The sequence below is a fragment of the Onychomys torridus genome, chromosome 8, assembly GCF_903995425.1.
Source record: "Onychomys torridus chromosome 8, mOncTor1.1, whole genome shotgun sequence".
In the NCBI taxonomy this organism is placed as follows: domain Eukaryota; kingdom Metazoa; phylum Chordata; class Mammalia; order Rodentia; family Cricetidae; genus Onychomys; species Onychomys torridus.
The window spans coordinates 65,309,647-65,337,172 of NC_050450.1; the positions used below are offsets into that span (position 1 = coordinate 65,309,647).

Below are 27,526 nucleotides of genomic sequence, written 5' to 3' on the forward strand. Positions count from 1 at the left end.
AATGTGTATCATTGTGTATGTGTTATTAGAAGCATGTTCTGCTATCATCTTTTCCAGTGACAATCCAGTGTTTGGCCATCTGTTCTCTCCACTGTCTCCTACACACACACACACACACACACACACACACACACACACACGGTTAAACATTGAACCTAACGTTCCATGGGAACATCTGGCCTTTTCTATTAGTCTACTAGTCCTGTTAGTTGACTGCTTCTTTCAAGATGGTTGTGGCCAGAAGCAACTTCCATGTTCACCTGGATATCTGGTGTAAGCTCTACTTCAAATGGCTGAGGGGTTTGACTGTTCAGGTTATTTGTCCCGTGGAGATAGGGAAATCCAACTTCCACTTTGCTCTGGGGTGCATCGGTCTAATTCTCTGAGCTAAGGGCAGGTCCTCTCAGTCCAGGAGCAATTGGAGAATCTGAGTTAGCTTTAAAAGTCTCAGAAAACATCCCAAATTCTTTACTAAACAATTATGAAGAGGCCAATGGGATGGCTCAGCAGATAAAGGCATGGTGTACAAGCCTAGTGACCTTAGTTCCATCCCTGGGACCCACATAAAGGTGGGAGGAGAGAACCGACCTCACTACCTTGTCCTCTGACCTCTATACACACACACACACACACACACACACACACACACACTACATGTGTGCCCTCTCCATCATGTACACCCACTCACACATTAAGAAGTAAATAATTACTAGAAGATGTTCTCCATAAAACGAAACAGCAAATCAAGCAAAATGAAAAAACGGGATTTAAGAAAACGTAAAACTCAGACTCAAACATAAAGCTGGAGGAAAACCAAAATGATGGTTTGAGCTTTCTGTTCATCAAAGGTAATGGCTGGGCTAGAAGTGAAGAAGTCAGAGACTAAATAAGGGACAAGTACCCTTGGAGATGGAAGGAAAAAGAAACCCCAAGTTAGAGGATCAAGAGGCCTCAGAACTAGAGGAACAGGAAAAATAAAATTCAGAACTGGAAGACGAAGAGAAGAAATCTCAGATAGTCCAAGATAAAGTAGAAAACAGGCAGGAGGGAGGAGAGGAGAGGGAGGAGAGGAGAGGGAGGAGGGGGGAGAGGAGAGGGGAGGAGGGGAGAGGAGAGGGGAGGAAAGGGGAGGAGGGGAGAGGAAAGGGGAGGAAGGGAGAGGAAAGGGGAGGAGGGGAGAGGAGAGGGGAGGAGGGGAGAGGAGAGGAGAGGGGAGGGGAGGGGAGAGGAGAGGGGAGGGGAGGGGAGGGAGGAGGGGACAGGAGAGGAGGGGGAGGAGGGGAGAGGAGAGGGGAGGAGAGGAGAGGGGAGGAGAGGAGAGGGGAGGAGGGGAGAGGAAAGGGGAGGAGGGGAGAGGAGAGGGAGGAGGGGAGAGGAAAGGGGAGGAGGGGAGAGGAAAGGGGAGGAAAGGGGAGGAGGAGAGAGGAAAGGGGAGGAAAGAGAAGGAGGGGAGAGGAAAGGGGAGAGGAGAGGAGAGGGGAGGAGGGGAGAGGAGAGGGAAGGAGGGGAGAGGAGAGGGAAGGAGGGGAGAGGAGAGGGGAGGAGGGGAGAGATAAGGGGGTGGAGATCTCAGTATTATGTGAAACAGGACTCAACTTCTCAGCCTCTTAGTGTGGGAAATACAAAGTATGAAATTGAAATTACCAGGGATGGCTTGGAAATTAATTGATTTGGTAGTGAATTCTGAGTCAGCGGAAGGAGGGGCAGGAGGAAGAGGAGGAGGAGGAACAAGAAGAGGAAGGGGAAAGAGGGGGAAGAGGGAGAAAGTGGAGGAGGAGGATGGTGAGAAGGTAGAAAGGCAGAGCTGTTTCTCGGACCTTACATAAATTTAAAGAAATTGCCTCTAGCTGTTTGGTTTGGGACTCCGAGAAGAAAAAGTTGACGACGACAGGAGGAACGTGAGACGGAAGGAGACAGAGCAGGCATTGGAGTACCCAGCCTAACCCGGCTCTGGGCTTCTCTCTCAAAATCACCAGCGGTACGAAACGGTGCTCCTAAAAAGGTGCTCATGTACACGTGTTCTCATACGCCATCGCGACTTAAGGGAAGCAGAGAAACAGGACACTCCGCGAAGAAAAGGCTTTCAGCCTAGAACCCGGTCTTCAGCCAAACTGGCATTTAATTTTGCAAATAAAAAATAAGTTTTGAGGGTTGGGGATTTAGCTCAGTGGTAGAGTGCTTACCTAGCAAGCACAAGGCCCTGGGTTCGATCCTCAGCTCAAAAAAAAAAAGTTTTGATATTGACATTCCAGAAGTTTCTTTACACCAAAATACACGCTCTGCTCCTCCCCACCAAAAAAGGAAAATTGAAAAAGGAACTACAAATCTCACATGTGGGGAGGTGTGGAAGGGAATAGTACCTGAACACGGGTCACGTTAAAGGCTTGACGGCTCCACTTGATAGGATTTAGAATAGTCTGGGAGACAGACACCTGGCAGCAGCAGTGAGGCTTAACCGGGTGTGCAGACCCACCTCAGCACAGGCAGAGCACTGTCCTTTCGCTTGGCAGCCAGACTAAAGAAAGAGGAGGAAGCTAGAACCAGCATCCATCTCCTACTTCTGGACTATGGATACAGTGGGCCCTGCTGCTTCACTAGGATGGACCACACTCTCTGCCACGCCTCTCTCACTGATGGACTGCTCCCCCCCCCCCATGCCTGTTTCACTGATGGACTGCTTTCTCCCCCATGCCTCCCTCACTGATGGACTGCTCTCCCCCCGCATGCCTCCCTCACTGATGGACTGCTCTCCCCCCGCATGCCTCCCTCACTGATGGACTGCTCTCCCCCCGCATGCCTCCCTCACTGATGGACTGCTCTCCCCCATGCCTCCCTCTCTGATGGACTGTTCTCTCCCCCATGCCTCCCTCACTGATGGACTGTTCTCTCCCCCATGCCTCCCTCACTGATGGACTGCTCTCTCCCCCGCATGCCTCCCTCACTGATGGACTGCTCTCCCCCCCCCCCATGCCTCCCTCACTGATGGACTGCTCTCTCCCCCCCATGCCTCCCTCTCTGATGGACTGCTCTCCCCCATGCCTCCCTCACTGGAGGACTGCTCTCCCCCATGCCTCCCTCACTGGAGGACTGCTCTCCCCCATGCCTCCCTCACTGATGGACTGCTCTCTCCCACGCCTCCCTCTCTGATGGACTGCTCTCCCCCATGCCTCCCTCACTGATGGACTGCTCTCCCCCCACCCATGCCTGTTCACTGATGGACTGCTCTCCCCCCCCATGCCTCCCTCTCTGATGGACTGCTTTCCCCCCCCATGCCGTCTCACTGATGGACTGCTCTCCCCCATGCCTCCTCACTGATGGACTGCTCTCTCCCCCATGCCTCCCTCACTGATGGACTGCTCTCCCCCATGCCTCCCTCACTGATGGACTGCTCTCCCCCACGCCTCCCTCACTGATGGACTGCTCCCCCCATGCCTCCCTCACTGATGGACTGCTCTCCCCATGCCTCCCTCACTGATGGACTGCTCTCCCCCCCCCATGCCTCCCTCACTGATGGACTGCTCTCCCCCATGCCTCCCTCACTGATGGACTGCTCTCCCCCCCCATGCCTGTCTCACTGATGGACTGCTCTCCCCCATGCCTTCCTCACTGGAGGACTGCTCTCCCCCATGCCTCCCTCACTGATGGACTGCTCTCCCCCCCCATGCCTCCCTCACTGATGGACTGCTCTCCCCCCCCATGCCTGTCTCACTGATGGACTGCTCTCCCTCCCCCATGCCTCCCTCACTGATGGACTGCTCTCCCCCCCCCATGCCTGTCTCACTGATGGACTGCTCTCCCCCATGCCTCCCTCACTGATGGACTGCTCTCTCCCCCACGCCTCCCTCACTGATGGACTGCTCTCCCCCCCCATGCCTCCCTCACTGATGGACTGCTCTCCCCCATGCCTCCCTCACTGATGGACTGCTCTCCCCCATGCCTCCCTCACTGGAGGACTGCTCTCCCCCCCCATGCCTCCCTCACTGATGGACTGCTCTCTCCGCCACGCCTCCCTCATTACAGCGGACTGCACTCACACACTATGAGACAAAATAAACCCTCCCTTCTTTAAGGTGCTTTGCAAACTACTTGGTAAGAGCAACAAGAAAAGTCGGCGATAAGGATATGTTTAAAACTTGACCATGCAGCCTTCAGAGTGCAGGGAGGAACCTGTCAATGCAATCCCAGGAAAAGTAATGGAAACCCTGAGAAAAGGAGGAGAATGTGAGATAAATCAGAAGAGGAAAGACTGCAAAAGCTGATTGACTCAAGAAGAGAAAATTTTACTACTTTATCAATAATTCCTCGTGATGTGACTTTTTATATTGAAACTTTCATTTAAAAATTCCAACTCTTAAGGTTAAGATAAAAATCTTCATTGTATATTGTCAAGCATTTAAATAGTCCCTCAAACATATCATTTACAAATATTTAATATGAAAAACACCTTGAGCCAGGTGGTGGTGGCGCACGCCTTTAATCCCAGCGCTTGGGAGGCAGATGCGGATGGATCTCTAGGAGTTTCAGGCCAGCCTGGTCTACAGAGTGAGACCCAAGACAGCCAGGGCTACACAGTGAGATCCTGTCTTGAAAAAATAAACAGACTCAAAACAAAAAACCCCGTGAACTATGAATACTACACTTCAGAAAAGCTGAGTGTGTTGTTACAATTCTCTGTGGACTGTGGCGGGCTATAGTCTCTCATGTGGCATGGTGTATAATCTCCACTCTCTAGGAGACACTCTCTCCCAGGTCTGCACAGGGGGAGCTGATTTCCCCATATTCAGCTGGGAAGTCCCAGAACTGACCTAAGTTTCCCTTGACACACAAACATCACTTTAAAGCCACAACCTCTCTTTTCTTGTTCATCCCCAAGAATATACATTAATAAAAGTATCATATGCAAAACATTTTACAAACTTAAAAAGTTACCCAGTCTTAAAAACTTTATAAGTTGCCTTTTTAAAAATATCATCTCAGTTGGGGATTTAGCTCAGTGGTAGAGCGCTTGCCTAGCAAGCACAAGGCCCTGGGTTTGAGCCTCAGCTTAAAAAAATATATATCTTAGTCTCTTCTAAAATCCAAATTCTCTGTAAAATTCCAAAATATCTTTTTTTTTTTAAGTTTAAAAATCTCTCAATTGTGGGCTCCTGTAAAAATCAAAACAAAAGTACCTTCTTACTTCAGGACTTCAGGAGGGAATAATCAGGCCACAGTCATGATCTGAACAAAGCCAAACCAAACTTCAACTAAATAACTCCACGTCAAATCATCTGGGCTCCACTTACCATCTGCTGGCCTCTTCCAGAGGGCTTGGGTCACTTCTCCAGCTCCGCCCTCTGCAGCACACACAGCTAGTCTTCTAGGTAGTAGCTGGCTCCACTCCACACTGCTGCTGATTTTTGTTTGTTTGTTTGTTTTCTTCTTGTTGTTGTTTTGTTTTTTCCCCCGAGACAGGGTTTCTCTGTGTAACAGTTCTGGCTATTCTGGAACTCGCTCTGTAGCCCAGGCTGGCTTTGAACTCACAGAGATCTGTCTGCCTCTGCCTCCCAAGTGCTGGGATTAAAGGTGTGCGCCACCACCACCCAGCCACTGCTGCTGTCCTTGGTGGTCATTCCAGTACCCTGGAATGGAATCTCCAAAATGCTGGCATCTTCTGCTGCAGCTGGACTGCACTTTCACCAATATCCTCTCCTGGCCTCCCTTTAGAGACTCCAGCCCTGCCACACAGTGCCAAGCCTCAGCTGCTCTCCATGACCCCTTCATGCCTTTAAAACCAGCCCCACCTGGGTGATTCTTATACTACCAAGTTCAGCTGTCAATAGGAGGTACAACTGTGGCCCCTTCTGGACCACAGCTTCTGTGTGCTGACCCTGAGGAAACACTTCCCAGATGACTTCACCTCAGTGATGATGCTCTCCTCTTAACCATAGCTGATCCTTCAGCCCTAGCTCACCAGAACCACAGATTTTTGTTTTGTTTTGTTTTGTTCTGTTCAAGACAGGGTTTCTCTGTGTAGCCCTGGCTGTCCTGGAACTCCCTCTGTAGACCAAACCGGGCCTCTAACTCAGAGATCCACCTGCCTCTGTGTCCTGTCTTCTGGGATTAAAGGCATGTGGCACCCTGCCCAGCTCCAGAACCAGAGTCTTAATGCAAATATCCAGGTAGAGTCTTAGCTTCCCTCTGAAACTTCACCAGCCAGGCCTCCATCATCTGCTCTACTCTTAACAGACTTATCTTCCAGTTCACTGAGGCCTCAACACTCAAAGGCTTTTCGAGCCCCAAGTTCCAAAGTCCTTCCACAATCCTCCTCAAAACTACATGGTCAAGTCTGTCATAGCAATACCACACTATCCTGGCACCAACTTGTCTTAGTTATGGTTACTATTGCAAAGATGAAACACCATGACCAAAGCAACCTGGGGAGGAAAGGGCTTATGTGGCTTACATTGCATATCTCTGTTCATCATTGATGGAAGTTGGGGCAGGAACTCAAACAGTGCAGAAACCTGGAGGCAGGAGCTGATGCAGAGGCCATGGAGGGGTGCTGCTTACTGGCATGCTCCACATGGCTTGCTCAGTCTACTTTCTTATAGAACCCAGGACCACCAGGCCGGGGTGACCTCACCCACAATGGGCTTGGCTCTCCCATATCAATCACTAATTAAAAAAATGCCCTACAGGCTTGCCATCAGCCTGATCTTATTCTGAAGGCGTTTTCTCAATTGAGGCTCCCTCCTCTCAGATGACTGTAGTTTGTGCCAAACTGACATCAAACCAGCCAGCACAGTTCTCAGAGTTAAAAGAGAGAGAGAGAGAGAGAGAGAGAGAGAGAGAGAGAGAGAGAGAGAGAGAACGTAAGCAACAGGTGGGGGGCAGGAATGGGAAACAGAATGCTCCAGAAATGAGGCTACATGTCATGCATGGTTCTACATGACAGCTGATGTGCCACAAGCCTGCCTAGCACTGAGTGTGATGTTTCAATTGCAGGGTTTCCTTTAGGGTCCTCAGCTCTAGTTCTAGGACACATCACTAGGCAGTAAGGATCTCTGGGGCTCTTAAAATGATTACCTGTATTCATTGTCTCTAACTATCTGGTTTTTATAAACTAAAATTTCAATGGGGAAAATGGAGAGATAATGCTGAGATCTGAATGGGTTTGGATTTAAAAAAAAAATCTTAAAATACAGATGCTAACTATATAAAATAAGGACGATAAGGGACGTGCTTCCCACAAACTCGGACATTCCCTTGACCACAATACAATTATCAAATCAGGAAAGTAATGCCCTTACTTTCCGCCATCTCATCCTGACCTCATTGATGACCTTTGTACAAATAGATTCATCCAGAACAACACTTTTTGCTTCGTTTCAGATCTCTTTTGTCTCCAGTCTAGAAGTTTCTGTCTCTTATGACCTTGGTGCTTTGGGAGATTATGAACAGTTATTTTGGACAATCAACTTAATACTTGATGACTGGTTTTATATCTGTCTTTCTGTTAGGTGTGTCTCAGACCTGTGCTATATTGTTCCCATCACACTGTATCAGATAGAGCATGGTTCTTTCCATTTGTCCTGTCAGTGTTAGTGTCAACTTCAATCTTGACTAAGGCTTTCTAGTTTGTGAAGATTTCTAAAGGTTCTTTTCATCTTATATTTATAAGGGAAACTTCTGAGACTACAAATACTCTATTCATCGAAATTGCAGTTTGTTTTTTAAAATTTATTTTTGTGTGCATCCCCATGCCACATGTGCCAGGTGCATGCAGTGCTCTTGGAAGTCAGAGGGCATCAGATCATCTGGGGATTGTGAGCAGTCACGTGAGCGATGGGAACTGAACCCAGCCTCAGGAGGGGCTGGGCCATCTCTTCAGTCACCACTGTTTGTTTTGTTTTATAGATTCCTATCGTATTCTATGAAATGTAATCCAACATTTTGATGCCCAGGATGGCCAAGAGTTCTTTCAATTCACATATTAAAAAACGTTAAGGTTAAAATAATGTTTGTAGGAATGGTGAGATGTCTCAGTGGGCCAAAATGCCACCCTGCAAACCTGGCATACTGAGTTTGATCCCTTGATCCCATGGTGGAAGGACCATCTCTGGAAAGTTATCTGACCTCTATCTATGGGCTTGCCTACACACACCATGCACACAGTCACAGATATCTGAACACACAGACACACACAGTCACAGACACATGCACACCACACAGAGAGACATACACACTAAAATTTTTTTAACAACTATGAGAAACTTTAAAAATGTTTGTGGGACACATTATGCATACAGTATAATATATAAACATGTTTACAGTTTAAATTATCTACCCAAGAAAGAATATTGTCTGCATCTAAAAGTCCTGTGGGTACTCTTCCATATATAAATTGGTACCTTGACATTTATAATCATCATTCCTTTTTTGTTGTTGTTTTTGGTGTTTTGAGACAGGGTTTCTCTGTGTAGCTTTTGGAGCCTGTCCTGGAACTCACTTTGTAGACCAGGCTGGCCTCGAACTCAGATTCACTTACCTCTGCCTCCCGAGTGCTGGGATTAAAGGCATGTGCCACCACTGCCTGGCCTGTGCTGGCTAGTTTCATGTCAACTTGACACAAGCTAGAGTCATTTTAGAACTTTTTTTTTTTTTTTTCAGTTGAAAAAATGCCCCACCAGATTGGCCTCTGGGCAAGCCTGCCTTGCATTTTCTTGATGGATAATGTGGAAGCCCCCCCCCCCCCATTGTGGGTGGGGCCACCTCTAGGTACATGCTTCTGGGAGTGTATAGAGCAGGCTGTACAAAGCCCGAGGAGCACTCCTCAATGGCCTCTGCTTCATTCAGTTCCTGTCTTCAGGTTCTTGCCGAGTTCCTTCCCCCGACTTCCCTGATGGCCTATTTTCAATACATTTCATTCACTGCTGAGTCTGCTATCTATACATGGAAAAAGAAATCTCGGACTGAGGATGTAGCCTAGTAGGGAGTACACTTGCCCAGCACACGGAAGGGCCTAGGTTCATTTCCCAGCACTACTAAAAACATCTCGTTAATCCTTACACAGCACATGAAAATTAATTCCAGGTGTACTGTAGATCTCAAGGTGAGCAAAGTTTCTGGAAGAGCAATGTCCTGTATTGAACTGCAACAGAAATGCCCAATAAACTCAATCTTACATGGCAATGACAAACTACATGTGGTTACTGAGTACTTGAAATCTATCTAGTGTAACTGTAAATGTTCATTTTAATCAACTTTATAAAAACTAAGAGATGTCTGTTCACCAAAAGACCCCACTAAAAGAGTAAAAGACCAGCCAGAGACAAATGACTTTTACAATATATGAAGAACCTAATCAGGGAATTAAGGAAGGGCAGGAGGCAGAAGGAACTATTCACAAGGAGCCATTGCTGGATGCAGCAGTGCACGTGTGATCTCAGCATTGGAGGCTGAGCCATGGGGACTACTACTGCCTTAAAAACAGACCAACACTGGGCTGGTGAGGAATCCATCTGCAGGTAAAGGCACTTGACACCAAGCTTGAACCACCCAGTTCTAGCCTCAGCACCCCAAGTGGAAGATCGACTTCTGAAAACTGTCTTCTGACCTTCACACATCCCTTGCAGAAATAAATATAAAAATACCCCCCTACAAAAATGAGCTACCCATATGTTAGTAAGTGTTGGAAATCTCCACAGATGGAAGGAATGCTGTTTGCTCATTTGTGGTCCTAGAAACTGAGTCCACAGCATGCTAGGCAACGGCTCCATCACCAAATGATTTCCCAAGCCCAGAAGGAACGACTTTTAACACCACCATTTTGGTGTTACCTGCTAACACTGAGTATGTGCATCCCTTCTATCATCAGCACTGGGACTCACCCCACTGAAATGCACACAGACACACACTTCGTAGGTGGACTAGAGGACAAGCGCTAAAACAGATCTTGTGAGCATAAGGTCAGATGAGAAGTCAGCCAGGACCCGTCCACAATGGACCAATACTAGGGAGCCAGCAAACCTGGCCTGGTGTCTGGAGCCAGAGCGAGTGCACTGGGGAGTTCTGAGCAGAGCATCTATGGAACAGTTCATGTTCTTTCTCAACTATACATTTCCTGTAAATCTAAGTTGTATAGACATGTCATACATGTTATAATAAAAGTTTGTGTTTCAATAGTAGGGTGTGGTGGCACATGCTTTAACTCCAGCAGAGGCTGGTGGACCTCCGAGTTTAAGGCCACCCTGGTCTGCATAGAAGTTTCAGGCCTGCCAGGGTTTAGAAAAGCCTGCCTTAAAAAAGAAAAAAAAAAAAAAAGCTTTCCAGGTAAGCCTTAGCATGGGATACTGTACATGAAACAATGTGTCAAACAGGTCTTTTCCTGTCCTATTGGAATATGTCTAACTCAAACTAATTTAGGAGGAAAGGTACTGGCCTAACAGTTTCAAAAACAAGCGATCAACCCCTACCCCAGACCCAGAGACTGGAAAAGCCACGCACTAGGTGGGGCCTTTCCACCGCTCACCACTGCTCTTGCCCGAGTGGGCTGTCCGGCAGGTGGGCACTCTGCCGGGGGTTTTCAGGCTAGCTTTATCTTCACGGCAGCGATGCTAGCGGAGAACATCTTTGGGAAGTTCTCATAATTTCAGATCTGCCTGCTTGAGTCACACTCGAGACCATTCTGTCCCGTCTGAATCCCAGGATCAAGAATGCAAAGGAGGCTGGAGAGATGGCCCAGTGGTTGAGGGTGCCTGAAACTCTTGCAGAGCCACAGCCTGCGGCTCACAACTACCTGTAACCCTAGCTTCAGGAGCACCTCTCATACACACAGCACACGTGCCATTAACATGAACACACACGGAAAACAAAGTGAAAGGATGTTGGGTGCTTTCCAAGGGAAAATCAGGAGACTGTTCCCAGAAAAGGGGGAATGAAGGACAGGGAGAGAAAAATTTCTGCTTATTTGCAGAAAAATCTATGTATCATAACCAATTGTTATCTTTTCCTAACCGAGTAGCCAATGTGCTTGTGGAAGTATTCGAACTTCTGGGAGAGGGAAAATGAATGATCTGATTTCTTTGATACAATTTCTCCCTCCTTAGACTACCTGCACACCATAATCAAATGAATTTTTCCAAGTATAGGGAATAAGCCTAACAAAGGATCGATACTCACTAGGTTGAAAGTTTGAGATCATTCCTGCTTTTCCACAACCTCATCTTTCCACTCATGCTCCTCCCCTGTGTAAATCAGTGACTTTCAGGGCTTGTCAAGGATCTACAAGAACATAACATTCTCTAAGGCAGCCAGGGCTCTAGACATTTGCTTTGTAATGTTTCCTTTTTGGATCTAAGAATATAGTAAAATAATAAATATTAAGCATGCCTTTTAATATACAATAGTTTCTCATCTAAGCCAATCTGCCACTAGACCAAGCTTATCTGTCTAAAACAGTAACTTGAGATGATAAAGCATCACAGATAAATGGCCTTTCTGTAGCGGGAAAACTTGCCAGAGGACTGTTTTCCCTAGTACCCATCCTTTCTTTACCCATGAATGAATTTCAGTATAAAACTGCCAGTGTCAGGTTTCAAGGACTTAGTTCAGAAATCGTAGTTTTATTTGAACACAGAAACGGAGTTTTAATAGACTTCAGTCTCCTTGCTGGAATATATGACACACCTTCCCATTCTCTGCTGACAGACTTACTTACATGCCAACTTAGTAATCTGTAAAATACAAACTTACAAAATAAAGTGACATCTTCTAAACAAGGATTAAACATGAATGAAATTCCTGTCTTTTTTCAATCTTGGATATCAATTCCAGGGCCTTGTGCATGTTAGGCAAGAGCCTTGGTCCCTAACCTGGAAATTACTTTTATAATTAAAAGGTGAATTAAATGCAGGAGCACATCACTATCTTTATATTTATTTACGCCAAGTATGCAGTGGATCAAAAGTAATTTAGACAACATGCATGATCTATATGTTATATTTCAACACAATTTCAGAACCATTTTTTCTACTTCCAAAATTCATATATTTTAACTTGAAAGACAGTATTTACACAATAGTTTCTGCAACAAGAGAAATATGACAAACTGGGCACGGGTCAGTCACGTGCCTGCAGTTCTGGCACTCGGGAGGCTGAGGCAGGAGAATCACTTGAGCACAGGGATACCAGAGTAGTGTGGGCAACAAGAGTGGGACCTTGTCTCAGTAACAACAATAACCTCCCCTGCCACCCCAAATTCAACCCTCAAACAAAAGCAGAACATAGTAAAATTAAAAAACTTCAAGCTGGAGAGATGCTCAGTGTTTCAGAGCACTTGCTGCTCTTACAGAGGCCCCAGGTTTGATTCCCAAAACTCACATGATGGCTCACAACCATCTCTAACTTCCATTCCAGGGGATCCATCCAAAGCTTTCTCCTGGCCTTCCTGTGGGTACAAGGCACCCACTTGGTGCACTGACTTACACACAGGCAAAAGACCCATTCAGGTAAAATAGTTAATACAAAACAAAAAAATCTCAAAAGCAACATTATTAAAGAGTTATTTTTAATGGTTATTTTGAGGCCAATTTTCCTCACAAAGAATCTACAGGAAGATTTAACCCCTGGATGACTCTTGAGTAAAATCAACAAGGTGCTACAGACTAGAAAATAGCTCACCAGTCCAGCCAAGCACCGAAGCTGAAAGAACTGACTTTGGACTTCACAAATTTTGAAAATACACTTTTAAATCTACTTTCCAGTCACGGCACACATTCACTTGCTTTCTTAAAGCAAGTTCCAGGGGTCACAATGTTCTATGCTTCCAAGGAACCCCAGATGCTGGCTGTCATTAGTCATCATCCTCTTTCTCAATGTAAGTCTTTGCATTAATTCGTGCCATCTGCCTGGCCAAGTACCTGTCTCTAGCTGACATCACAGTTTCCTCATTGCTCCGCTTTGCAAACTTGCTCAAGGGCTCAGGGGGCCTCTCTTGCTCACTGCCCTTCTCCTGCCTCTCTTCCGCCAGTCTGTGTTTTGTTGCTAGTGACGTTTCAGAAGGAGAGGGCTTCTCCTGGTCCCCCGTGTCCTTTCCCACATTTCTTAGTTTGTTGGATCTCTCCTGGTCCGGAAACTCATGCTCCGGTCTGGACCCCGGGCTGCTCCCCCTCCCGTCTCGACTTCTCTCTCGTTTCCCCATCTCTCTGTGTCTGCCGTTGTTTTCCTGTCTTTCCCTCCTTCCTTCTTTGTCTCTGCTTCCCTCTTCCCTCTCGCCGTGTTGGTCATGGTCATCTCGTCTGTCCCTCGCTCGCTCTCTAGAGGAGTATCTCTCCCTTTTCCGTTCTCGGTCCTGTCTTTCTCTTGGTTTATCTTCCTGCTCCCACCTCCTCCAGCAGTGATCGTTCCGATCCGATTCTCTGTGCCTGTGAGAACTCTTCTCTTTCCGGTGGCCGTGGCCCGTGGGACAGCCCTCCTGGTCTCTGGCCGTGCTGTCCTGGTGCCGACCTCCCCTTTGCTCGTGTCTTCTTGACTTGGGACTTCTGCTGGACTGGTGCCTGGTGCCATGCCCTCTCTCTTCGCTGGGGGACCGAGAGTGGCTCTGACTCTTGTGATGCTTGCGGTATTTCCTGGAGGCTCCTGTGTCTTCTTCCCGCCCGCGGTTTACTTTGTGCTCCCCCCCTTCATCATCGTCACTGCTCTCACGGTCAAAATCGCTGTCAGCATCTGGGTTTCCCTCGTCACCAGTTTGGAGAGTGCAGTTCTGCTGTGGTCTGTCCTCTGAATTTGCTTCATCTGAGTAGCCCCTGAGCTTCTCTTCTTTTATTCCAGTCCTAAAAAAAAAAATCATATAAATACAAAATACGACTTTATTAGTTGTAGAAAGCAAAGGAATGCTCATGTAAATTTTCTCAATACTTTACTCAATACAACTAAATTATATGTACTGTCTGATCATCCGACGCAGAAAAGTGATGTCTATTTATCTTTTAAATTCGTACTATCAAACAGCTGAGAACACTTCAATATTGACAGAAGTAACAAAAAGAACACAGTCCTTCTCTCTTAGGTCACCAGAACCTTTAGGAAAGGATCTGTACAAGATCTCATTTTTCTTTCTAGTTCTAGACAAAGGATAATTGGGAAAAGTAAGGTATGCCATGGATCTAAGTTCTATTTTTACAACATAAAATTCAAGTTGTGATTATTAGATTTTGCATTTTGTTCTTCCAAATCCTAGCAGTACATGAGGGTAATTTCCCACAGAAAACAGTACCAAATCTAATTCTAAATATTACTAATTAAGCCTTTCTTTTTTTTTTTTTTTGGTTTTTTGAGACAGGGTTTCTCTGTGTAGCTTTGTACCTGTCCTGGAACTCGCTTGGTAGCCCAGGCTGGCATCGAGCTCACAGAGATCTTCCTGGCTCTGCCTCCCGAGTGCTGGGATTAAAGGCGTGTGCCACCACCACCCGGCTAAAGCCTTTCTAAGATCAGAAAGGCATCATCGACCTGATACAGTGTCTCAGTGCCCATCACAACAGAAAGGAAATTGCTCAATCTTCCTGGCTGTTGATATCAGCAACACTAAAATTATTTATATCACCTACACCTTTCTAGCTTGTGATTAACTAACACTCCCACATGATTGTCTGTTCCTAGTGCTGGAGGACTGGATGGAGTTAAGCATGATAGTTAAGTGTTCTAAAATATCCACATGTCCTCTGCAAATTCTCCCTTTTACATTTAGCTATGCTGTCTGTACACATGACATAATTGCCTTACTATTCCTATACTATCTTAAACTTTTATGCAAAAGTCTTCTAATCCTTTGCTTTCCAGATCAGAGATGGGTAATGGATATGTCTACAGAAATGGTTAATATCTACAAATATCTACCTCTGAGCTGTTTGGTACTGAAGTTTAGCCAAAAATGGCAACATAGTACTTGAAATATAGAACTAAGATTAAAATTTTAGATTTTATTTACTTTTAAGTTACCTGAATACCCAACATGTAACTACTGCTGACATTAGGCAGGGTAGTTTTAGTCTCTGATTTGTGAATATGACCTTTATGGAGGCTGGGTTCTACTCTAGAAAATAAGCCACTTCCGTATTATATGCTATCCAATGATCATGTAGAACGACATGCTATACAACCCAATCCTTTACCAACCTCTCCTTACTTCTTGCAGTGATTATTCTCAGGCACCAGGGCCGTAAATGTTTTTAGTTTAAGAAAGATCACACTTTGATTTTGTTTCTCCTATAAGGCCATACATTAAGACCCATAAAGCACTTTAAATGGTCAGAAATTTTGTACACTAAAATGTTTTAATGTAAACTAATAATTTTTTGTGAGCTGTAGACTAAAAACTATGTTGAACAAAATCTTTAGGTTTTTTAAGTTCAGAAACTGTAAACTCCACTCATGTTGGCTACAATACAATAAACAGCAATGCTGTCCCCATCTACTCAAGCTTTAAACTCCCAAATGGCATAACCAGACTGTCAAGGTTATCTTTCTTCTAAACATTCCACTTGCCACCTCTTACCTGGCTTCCCGGAAGCTGGACTTAGGAAGTGCTTCCTCACCCACGGTTTGATTTAACAGATGCCTATAAAACCCACTAAGGTCTTTCTGCTTGGTCACATCCAATCGTGCTGGAGGGAAAACAGAGACAAACTGAGAATGTAGACTCAGCAAAGCCCAGTGCAGCTTCACTCTACATATGGAGACATAAATCCCACCAAGACGCACAAACCTTCTCTAGACCAGGAGTTGGGGATAACCTCTCAATGCTTTTAGACTGACTGTGTGTCTATGCATATGCATGTGGAGGTCATGGGACAACCTGTGGGAGTTGGTTCTCTCTTGCCATCATGTAGGTCCAAGGGATCAAACTCAGGCTGCCAGCTTGGTGGCAAGCTCCTTTACCTGCTGAGTCATCTCCCTGGCCCAGAACCACCTTGCAGATTTGTTTTTCTTTCACTTGATGTTGAAGAGCATTGGCCAATTAAGTTACAGACAAGTACCCAGCATAGTTTGATCTTGAGAAACTTGATCTGAGAGCACTCAAGTCAATGGCAGAGACATTCCTTGGCCCCCGATTAATAATGGTACTCTTTTTCTAACTGCCCAGTTAATGTTCCTTGAGTGGTGTTAAACATTTTCTCATCTCAGAATACGTAGTTAGAATTTAAAGTTTATTTATGTTTCTGGCAAACATAATGTTGTTACATTTGGAATTTCTAAGACAATGGCTTGTAGAGATCATAGCTTAAAGTAATAAAATAAGTAAATGAAAAGCTCCAGAGGAACAGCAGTTGGTTAAGGCTCCAGCTTCGTCTGGGGTTTAACACGGCCTCTCCCCATACAGACACACCCAGTGCAGTCACAGCAGTGGACCTGAGCCGGCAGAGCACACAGCTCGGGCAGCACTCTGCACGTTTGCCCCTCCTCCCCTTTACCTTCCAGGGCAGCCGCCCTCTTCTCTCTTTCCTCCTCCTCAGCTCTCTCTTCCAGTTTCTTTTTATAAGCAGATGTCACAAATGCCTCTTTATCATCAAATTCTCCATTTTCCATCTCTCGTTCTCTCTGTATCTTCTTTTCCATTCTTTTTTCCTGTTCCTTTTTTCTGATCTCAACTGCTTTTAGTAAGTTGTGAATATATTTGGGCTATGGAAAATACATTTAGGAAAGAGGGGAAAAAATGACATCCATTAATATCAAAATGTTTAATCTAAGTAGTATTTTGTCTTTTCGAAAATCAGAATAATAAGTTTGCTAGCAAAAGTACTACTGAAATGGTTTCTACTAAAAATTTAAGTGTAGCAGATGGAATGGTGGCACATACTTGTAATCCTAGCCCATAGGAGTCAAAGGCAGGATAGTCACACCAAGTTCAAGACCAGCTCAGTCTAATACCCAGTTCAAGGCAGGTGAAGGCTGGGGAAACCTGCCCCACCCCCGCGGTGCAGAGACTGGCCTCAGATTCACAGGAGTACTCCTAACTCGGCTTCCTCGGAGTTGCCCTGTCTGGTTCCCAGCTGCTAGTTATCTTTTAGTCTTTTTTTTTTTTTTTTTGAGGCTGAGGATCAAACCCAGGGCCTCAAGCACTGTACCACTGAGCTAAATCCCCAACCCTTAGTTGTTTTATTGAGATAACGCACGACACAGACTAAGGTGGCCTTGAACTTGCTATATGTCCAAGGATGGCTCTCATCTTCAGACCCTCCTGCCTCAGTCTCCCAATGGCATATGCCACCGTGCCTGGCTCTAAAAAATTTTTTTTGAAATCGGGTCTTACTATGTAGCCTGGCTGTCCTTGAACTCGTACCCAGCTGCCTCTGCCTCTCAAGTACTTGTATTTAAAGTGTGGGCCACTACGCCTGGCTACTTGATAGTCTTACTTCAACAATGAATCAGAAAACAAGTCAGGAACAGTCTAAATCTAGTATACAGAATTGCTAAAGAAAAATTTTCAAAAAATTATTTGCAAAGGTTTCAAGATTAAAAAAGCTTCAGAAATACTGGATAATTTACTTGACATCTGCTAGGACCTATATTCTAAAAATCAAATCTCTAATTTAGAACCAAGAACTCATTGCAATACCTAAAATTTTTTTTACTGAAGTCACTTTCAAAATAACATCAAAACCAAACAAACAAACCAGGCCAAGATCAAAGAACGTTGTATTTCAGCTACTAACCTTTCGATCTTTCCCCAAAAGCAATTTGGGATTGTTTTCTTCCTTTTTTTTCTGCATTTCATCATAAATGCTGTCATACTCATACACAGTGGAATCTTCTGCAAGAGCTTTCTGAATCTCCAGTTTGGTCTTTAAAAAAAAGCAAATGTTTAAAAAATATGTAGCAGCCAACAGATACCACTAAAAGCCTTACGTTTTTCATAGAGGTTCATAAATTAGAAAGATATCTTAAGCTATACCAGTCACGTTTCAAGACAGGAAATACGAATGTAAACTCTACAGTAGACCACCTGGGGTTCAATCTTGGCTCCTCCTACTTTGAGCAGTTTCTGTGCTTTAATTTCCTCACCTAAAAGAATGAATATTATATCTACTAAATAGTGATAACACAGGGAGTAAGTGTTCAACACACAGATTATGACATTTTCAATTTTATGTGATTAACCACATCAAAAATTTAAAAAGTTGAAGGCACGACTGAGCAACAATATGTAGCCCTGGCTTAATTTTTATGTTACATTTAAGAAATTCAGTTTCCTAATAAATAATTTTCAAAAGTATGATCATAGGAAACACATTAAAGTTCCTAACATTAAAAAAATCTAAACACGCCAGGCGGTGGTGGTGCATGCCTTTAATCCCAGCACTCGGGAGGCAGAGGCTTGCGGATCTCTGTGAGTTCGAGGCCAACTTGGGCTACAGAGTGAGTTTCAGGAAAGGCGCCAATGCTATACAGAGAAACCCTGTTTTGAAAACAAACAAAATCTAAACACAGCATTAAATGGGAGCCATATCACTATTAGTTTTATACTATCAATCATATAATGTCCTCTGCTTTTATCATGTTTCTATCTAGTTCTTCCTCTTCTAGTGCATCAAAATCTTATCTAGAGGCTAGTAAGATGGCTCAGGGGTTACAAGCACTGGCTGCTCTTGCAGGGGAACTGGGTTCAAATCCCAGCACCTGTCACATGTTGGTTCACAACCATGCATTAACTCTAGTTCAGGGGATCTGATGCTCTCTTCTGGCTTCTGGGGACACCAGGCACACAAGTGGTGCACATACGTACAGGCAAAAAACTTATACATATAAAGTAAATCTTAACAACAACAACCACCTTACCCGTGAGTTTCAGGGCTATTCAACCTCTACATCTTAAATGAGGTCATCTCCAGGAAATTTAACTACCAACATTGTATTTCTTCTGACTCTGATAAAACACTGTACACTTCAATATTCAACTCTTTTCTTTTTTAGACTTACTTTATGTGTATTTTATGTGTGTTTTGCCTGTTGTATGTATGTATGTCTGTGTACTACATAGTGCCCAGGAGAACAGAAGAGGGATTCCAAGCCCCTGGAATTAATGTGGTTGTGAGCCTCTATGTAGGTACTGGACCTGAACCTTGGTCTTCTGCAATAACAGCCAGCACTTTGAACTGCCAACCCATCTCTCCATCCCCTGGACTCCTAATAGTATGTTTAATGTTACCACATAATGTTACACCACAAATTATGATCTTTTGTTCCAATTAATTAGGTTCTGACATGCAGAGCTGTACATATTTATTTTTTCTTCAAGTGCTATACTCACTTGTTTAATACAGATGCTAAGAGTGGTCCTTTTTAAGAAAGGGTGATATAACTATTCAAAAGCATCTACCTGGTTATCTTCAGGTTTCTTTGCAGTACTAAGGATCAAAATATGAGACATGCTATCACATGAAATCAGTTCATTTCATATATAGCTGTGTTGCCAAAAGGGCACTGGTACTCCGTCAGAAGCATGGATGAGTTTTCAGAATTTTAAAAGACAATGGATGCATGGGAAGACGTGCTTCAAGTCTCTAGGATGCTCCTAATAGAACCACTGCTGAACATGACCTGACTACTCCCCACTTCTTGGCAGATGAATTCAAAGTAACTGTGAATTCACTTTGGCTATGGCCAGACTTTTTTCTTCTGACAAGTGATTCCAAGCAAAACTGAATAAAGAAACAAATCCCAATGATCCAAACAACCTATTACCAGACTGCTGAGTCAGCTGTGGGCAAAGCTAGTTTAATCTACAGCCTGGAACAGCCAACTCTATCTTCCTTTAAAATGTATAAAGTCTGCAACCTACATACAGTGAGAAACATTCTACACATATTAAGAAATAAATAACTTCATTACACAGGTTTATTCTGTTTACTCTCAGTACTAGGTACCAAAACACTTGGTAAAATACATCTATTCTTTTCACTTCCTACCTGTTTCATGGCCTGCTTCTTAGCAGCTTCCCTCTGAAGGCTTTCGCTCACGGAGGTCTGCAAGACAGAAAATGCCATTGTTTATCAAATTTAAATTCCTTTTCCATATTCTGGTTGGAAAATGACTCCTTACTTAAAGAGTTAAAAATAGAAAGGTAATATTAGCCAAATTAACATCAGGGTCTTTCTCTCTAAATGTTAGAGACAAATTAATTTTCATTGTAATGTATAAGAACAGACGCTAAGACATTAAAAAGAAAACACTGGTTGTGAATTTTGTACACTATACATCTGAAATGGGTAATATAGAAAAATGAGCTATAAACACAGATGAATCTCTGTGAGTTCAAGGCCAGGCTGGTCTACAAAGTGAGTTCCAAGACAGCCAGAGTTGTTACTCAGAGAAATTGTCTCCAAAACCAGAAAAGACATGCAAATAAATGGTTAACAGGCATATGAAAAAGCATGTTCAGTACCACAAACAGCAAGAATTTGTGAGCTGAAGCTACAAGGTACTGCCTCAGTCCAGCTGAAATAGCTACTATAAGAAGACAAGGACTGCCAGGATGGAGGGACAGAGTCCTGCCAGGGAGTCACTGGGGAACAGGGTGGAGGTTTCAGAATGAATCAGAAACAGAGCTACAACATAACCCAGTAATCCAACTATTGGGTGTTCAGCCAGAGAAGGGACTGGCATGTTAAAACACTACCCAAGTGTGGTCAAATGGATTAGTCCCTGAACCCAAATTTCCCGGGTAAGCAGCACTTTCAATAAAATTTCTGTTTTTCCTTTGGGACAGTCTCATTACTGCAGTCCTGGTTAGCCTGGATCTTGCCATGTAGACCAGGCTGGCCTTGAACTCACATAGATCCGCCTGCCTCTGCCTCCTGAGTGCTGGGATTAAAGGCGTGCATCATTATATCCTGTCAGTTTATCAATTTAAAACATTTATAGGAATAATACATACTTCCAGTATTTTATGTCTATCTTTCTAATTAGTGCAAATGAAATGGATTTTTATCTTCCTTGCACAAATCAGAGAAAGTGAAAACAAACTCATTAAGTGAAAAAATGGATTTTACACACACACACACAGAAAACATGATATATAGCTACTGTCAATACTTAATCATTAGCCTTAGAAAACAAAGAAGTTTACCGTTTCAAATAAAAAATCAGCACCTATTCTATAGGTGCCCGTCACACAATTCTAAGGGTCAAAGGTAAAAGATGGAGTCAAGTGTGGGCATTGTAAATAAACTGCCATTAGATTTCTTAGTCTTTGTACTCCTCACTTACTCTATGAGAACAAAATGATTCAATCACCCCAATGTGGGATTAAAGTTGTGCACCACCACTGCCTGGCTTCCCCTGTCCTTTTAACTTAGCAACAGAGCATTTATTTACTCATGGTCCTGTAACTCAGCAACCTCTGTTATAGGCTTAATTTACTCATATTTATATTCATTAAAAATGCAAAACCTGCTTAAGAGTTGTGAAGAGTGTGTGAGATTTTTATTATGAACTTAAACTAAAGATAAAGCCAACTGTACTTACCTACAGAACACCAAAAGAGGTAGAAATTTCAGCTTAATATCTTATTGGGACTTAAAATAGTCCATGTTTAGGCTTTTGAGTGCATGAGGATCAAGCATACACATTTACTTTTATTAAATACTGTGATATTTGTGGAGAATTAAGATTTCAACTTAATTTTTAAAATGGCTTTATTATTTTAACACTTTTAAACCATCACTTGAGGATCTTGTGTACAGAAGACACTATCCTGGGCACTACTGCCAGTAAACAGATGCCTAATAAAACATGCTCAAATAGATGTTTATATTATGATAATGAACACACACACACACACACACACACACTCACACACACACACACACAATGTTGAGTTGCTCCCAAGTTAAAATTTCAGAAATTATCCAATTAAAATTCAGAAACTGTTCACCTTTAGTACCAGCCCCAGCACTGGAAAGGCAGAAGCGGGCAGATCTCTTTGTGTTCAAGGCCAGCATGTTCTATACAGTGAGTTTCAGTCCAGACAGAACTATACAGAGAAACTCTGTTTAAAAAAAATATGTATTTCCCCCCAGAATATATTAGGAGTGCTTTGGTAGAACTAAGGTCATTTCTTCCTGAGCAACCAAGAGTAGAAATAACTGGTCACCTAGCTTTCTCTGAGGTGCACAGCATCACTTCTTGTGTTCACTCTGTAGTACATACACTTGACTTTGACCTATTTCTGGCTACACACTCTGGATTCACCCATTTTTGGTTACCTGCTTTCTGTTCTTAAAATCAGTCTTACACTGTAATATGTCTTCATTCTAGAAGTAATTTAACTCACAATGCTTAGACTCAGCTGCTGTACTATAATTTGCCCTTTATCTGTAGGTTACACCTTCTGATTTTGCATCCTATCAACTTGCCTTTACATGCTCTAGCTCTGGCTTCTGTTTCTGAATTTTGTCTTTAATTCTGTTCTTCCAAAGAATAGAGACTTCCTTGCAACCAATTTTCCTAAGCACTGGTCTGTTAGATTTATCACTGGTTCAAATCATCTCCTTCATTTGAATTGTGATAATCAACACTCACCCACCTTATTTTAAAATAGTCATCATATAATTTTTATCTACTTTAATGCTTTGCCCCACCTTTTTAAATTTTAATTCTTATACAGATCCTCTATGTGGGGCCCAGGCTAGCCTCAAATTCATATTATTCCAATTCCTGCCTCAGTCTCCTAAATGCTGAAATTACAGGCATGTGCTACTATGCCTAGCATAGTCTGGCATATTATAAAAAACAGGGCAAGGGAAATGACTCAGTGGTTAGAGTGTCAGAATTGGGAGTTCAGAACCCAAATGCATCCTGGGTGGCTGGGTGGCCTACCTATAATCCTAGCCTCAGAAGGCAGAGGCAGGGGATCCCCCAGAGGGAACTGGCTGAATGAATAAGGTAATTATAAAAGGTAACCGGATGATTCTCGATATCCATGTCTGGCCTCTACACTCCCACGTGTGTACCCACACACACATGTGCCCACACCCAAGCAAACAAGCATACACATGTGTACACCACATACACAAAGAAAAAACAGACAAAAACCAACCAAACAAAAACAACCTGCACAGTTGGCATAGACAGATGGAGATGAAGCACAGGACTGCACATCTTCCTGTGAGGCTGCCTTGTTCAGCCCGACTGCTCTGAGGTAGAGGTGACTATTACCAGACAAACCTCTCCACAAGTATTACTGGAACTTGTTCACCAAGGAACCAGCTAAAACACACACTCAACAGGATGCTATGTTCTTATAAGAAAGAGAGCAAGACTGAGGAAGAATCACTAGAGAATAAATCACCAAAATAGAAGGATGATAAATCAAATGCTGGTCTTTTAAAATGAAAATTTATGAGATACAAATGATGGCGGATGAAAGGGTTAAAAATATTATCATGAACAGTTCTGCTAATAAATCTGAAAATCTAGGAAGTATAAAGAACTCAGACTTAAAAAAAAAGAAGAAGAAAAAGGGGTTGGGGATTTAGCTCAGTGGTAGAGCGCTTGCCTAGAAAGCGCAAGGCCCTGGGTTCGATCCTCAGCTCAAAAAAAAACAAACAAAAAAAAAAAACCAACAAAAAAAAACACTCTTTCCTACAGCCCTAAACCCTGACAGTTTGTAAAAACTAATTTAATTAATTAATTTTATTTTATGTGCATTGGTGTGAAGGTGTCAGATCCCCTAGAACTGGAGTTACAGACAGTTGTAAGCTGCCATGTGGGTACTGGGAATTGAACCTGGGTCCTCTGGAAGAGCAGCCATTTCTCCAGCCCCATACCCTTTTCTTTTACATTTTCAAGGGCCAAACGATCCCCATTTTGTCTGTGTGCATGTGAACAGTGTAAGCACACATATATGTGGGTGTGTATGGAAGCCAGGCACTCCAGGTGCAGTCCTCTGTCACTCTCCACCTTGGTTTCTGAGATGGGGCTCTCTGAAGCTGGCACCCACTGATAGGCTATAGTGGCTGGTTAGCAAGCTCCAGATATCTGCTCATACCCAGTTCCATGCTCAGGCTGCAGACATGGGTTTCCACGTAGGTGCCGGGGATCCTAGTTTATGTCCTATGCTTGAGGCAGGCACTTGACCGACTGAGCTATGTTCCCAGCCCTCTCTATTTTTTTTAGATTTATTTATTTTATGTTTATTGGTGTTTGAATGAATGAATGTCTGTGTACCAAGTGTGTGCTTGGTGCCTGATCTCCTGGAACTGAAATTATAGACAGTTGTGAGCTAGTGTGTGGGTGTGGGGCTCTGAACCCCAGTCCTGTGAAGAACAGCCAGTGCTCTAAACCACCGAGCCTCTTTCTAGCCCAGACATACTTATTAGAAAGCAAGGGGCAGGAGAACACCCAGCTTTTTGTCAGACTAATTTTTTTTTTTTTTTTTACTAAAAATAGGAACAAGAACAGATAACTAACTCCAGTCTCAGGGGATCCAATGCCTTCTTCTGGCCTCTGAAGGTACTTATACTGCACATGGTACACAGACATACATGCAGGCAGGACACTCATACACATATAAAAGGTTAAAAAAAAGTCAGTAAACTGTAAATAAAAGAAAACATTTTTATCATATTAATTTGATAAAGTTTGTGTGCTGAAAGACAAAAATAAATATCAAACAATGAGAAAACATATATATATACACCCAGAGAAACTCTTACACATGTTATACTGGGAAATGTACATGATCCCCCCCCTCCAAAAGCACCACTGAAATAACAGGAAACTCAAGGTAATTTAAGTTTTTACTCTCAAATGGGTAAAAGAGTCAGTATGTATGTTTAGTTAGATATGGTCTTAACTAAAAATAATGAGATCTATAATTCAAATTCTCAAATACCACAAGGGTGTTTGGGATGTGGCTAAGTAGCAGAAGACTTGCCCAACATGCATGAGGTCCTGGGTTTAATCTCTAATACAACAAATAGCACACGCCTTTAATGTCAGCACTAGGGTGGCAGAGGCAGGGGGATCTCTGAGTTCAGGGCTACACAGAGAAATTCCATCTTAAAAAATACAAAAAAACAAAAAACAAAACCCAAATTACCTAGACAAAAATAGAAATAATAAATTATCTATCAATTAGAGCATGGTATGTTTAAAGAGGAAAGCAAGAGAAGATAAGGGATGTGGTAGATAGGGAACTAACAGATAACTCAGGACAAGAGTCACATGCAGGCTAATGACTTAGTGTGCCTTGAAATGACAGTTGATAGCAACTACTCAGGAGTCTGCTATGTAATGGCTCTTGCCTTGCTGAAGCAATATCGCTCCAGAAACCAGACAGACGTCTCTACATACTGTATGTGCTAATGTCATGAGGATGTAGTTCTGAACTTACTACTTTACCTGCTTTGTATAGTATCTCTGAGATAAAGGGCAAAATGTGAGCAGCATACAGGGAATGTATAAGGTCGGTTTTGGATTGCTCATAATAAAAACAGAACAGTACAGTTCTCTAACACATACAGTGTAAGATCCCGATTAAAGAGGAAAAAAAGCTCAACGTATTTTCTACATCTCATGTTTATATCAACCAAAATTAGTAACAGGAAAATAAGTATTTATGTTTAATGAATGGTATCTCTTCCCACTTTAACTTACCAATAAAATAAAAAATTCTGTATGTTTTTCAGTCAGAACATGAAACTTATTTTCAAAAGCATCGATGTAAGCCATGTTGGCAACAGTTAGCACACTCAGAAGAAGAGTCAAAGGTCTTATTATCCTTCCTATGCGAGCCCAATTTTAATGAAATACACTTCTCTTTTTAAAGACAAGAAATAGCTTAGGACCCCATAGATAATAGCAATGACCAAGTCAGGTGTGCAGTGTGCCCAGGACAGACTTTATTAGAGTTCTGTTATAAATACACAGTCTCTTGACACTAAAGATGTAGTTCTTGCAGATAAAGCTGGGAGGCAGGAAATGAATCTCCTCCCAAATGCTGCTTCTTATCTTTAAAGTAACCTCAAATTATTACTAAACTAATAAAGTAATTTTGTTTCAGAAAGTGATCTGATCTATTTTATTTTGAGCTTCTGATAAGTCCAAGAGTGAGATGTGGGATTATTAGTTTCTGTCTGACTATAAACACTGAGACATGTCATAAAAATAAAGGAAAAGCTTTTTAAAAATGATTTTTTATGGTAAAGCTGAAATAAGCAGTATCAAAGCCTGTCAGTACAGTATATGAAGATATATACAGTTTTGGACAAATAAAAAAAAAAACTAATTTTGTTATTTCACTCTGCAAATTTAGAAGTAAAAATTTTACTGGCTTTTAATTAAAAATTGTCAGTTAAACAGGATAAGCAAGAAAGAGGCAATTACCTAATAAAACAGTAATAATTCCAAAAAGTAATTATGAATGTTAGTGACTTATTTGTGAAATTTTTTAAAAAATTTATTTATTTATTATGTATACAATGTTCTGCTTGCATAGATGGCTGCAGGCCAGAAGAGGGCACCAGATCTCGTTACAGATGGTTGTGAGCCACCATGTGGTTGCTGGGTATTGAACTCAGGACCTTTGGAAGAGCAGTCAGTGCTCTTAACCACTGAGCCATCTCTCCAGCCCTCAATTTTTTTAACATAATGCCTCCTGGCTAATAGCTACAGCCCAAACTGTAAATTAAAATTGTATTAAACAGCCACAAAAAAGACAGGCTACTAAATATGACCATCCAACACAAAGTGGGATGGAGCCAGTCCAGGAAACATTCAAACAACTAGTGATTAATAAGGTGATGACTGCATACAGAGAAGGTCCTTCTGTATACACATACAACTTACTGCACTCTTACCACGTGTCAGGTACCAAGCTGGGCACTCGAGAAACTATTTTTATCTTTAAAACACCTTAAATAGATGATATCACAGGGTCAGGCTTTGGAGACAAGGTTCTGTAGTATATCCCAGGCTCCCCCTACCTTGGCCTCTGTAGTGCTGGATTAGAGCTGCGCACCATGGTGGAAACAGAGACTAAGAGAAATGAAACAATCACCTACAATACCAAAACTAGAAAAGCCAAGTTCAAACTCTGCTACAAACTGTAAATTAATACGCCCTGCAGCCTCGTCTTCTCCCTGATCCCTAGAAATGACTCATGCTGGAAAGTAAGAGTTACCCTCCATACTCGAAACGCAAAGACAGAAGGCAAGGAAGGAATCAAGCTACCCACAGTGGCTGTGTGGGGGGCTCGGGGGCGTGGCCCAGAGGCGTGGCTCGGAGGGCTGGTATTTTGAAGCAACATACATGAATAGCAGAAGACAAAGTAATCGGGAGTTTGACACTGCAAAGCAGCGATGGAGGTGTGGGCTTTCACATATTGCCTTCTTTGGGAAAGGCAAGTAACAGACTTCATTTCTGCTCTTAGCTGGAAATAACACAGGAGTACAGACTGACAAGATGCTTGGCTTGGGGTCACAGGAGGAACTGGAATTCTGTCTAGTTTGCAGCATGCATGCCACTGCTCCAGACAAGTGGCTAA

At 43.1% G+C, this 27,526-nt stretch overlaps 1 protein-coding gene across 3 annotated transcripts in view; it reads right to left on the reverse strand.

Moving 5' to 3' along the window:
- Positions 1 to 12,356: 12,356 nt before the first annotated feature.
- Positions 12,357 to 27,526, reverse strand: part of Nsrp1 (nuclear speckle splicing regulatory protein 1) — a 29,919-nt gene continuing 14,749 nt past the window's right edge. For all 3 annotated transcript variants that reach the window (XM_036198317.1, XM_036198319.1, XM_036198316.1), the window contains exons 3-7: positions 19,947 to 20,003; positions 17,694 to 17,822; positions 16,452 to 16,659; positions 15,536 to 15,644; positions 12,357 to 13,814 (exon numbers count right to left, since the gene is read on the reverse strand). In XM_036198317.1, coding sequence (XP_036054210.1) covers positions 12,836 to 13,814; positions 15,536 to 15,644; positions 16,452 to 16,659; positions 17,694 to 17,822; positions 19,947 to 20,003 — 1,482 coding nt within the window. In that variant the 3' untranslated portion in view covers positions 12,357 to 12,835. The remainder of the gene's footprint in view (positions 13,815 to 15,535; positions 15,645 to 16,451; positions 16,660 to 17,693; positions 17,823 to 19,946; positions 20,004 to 27,526) is intronic.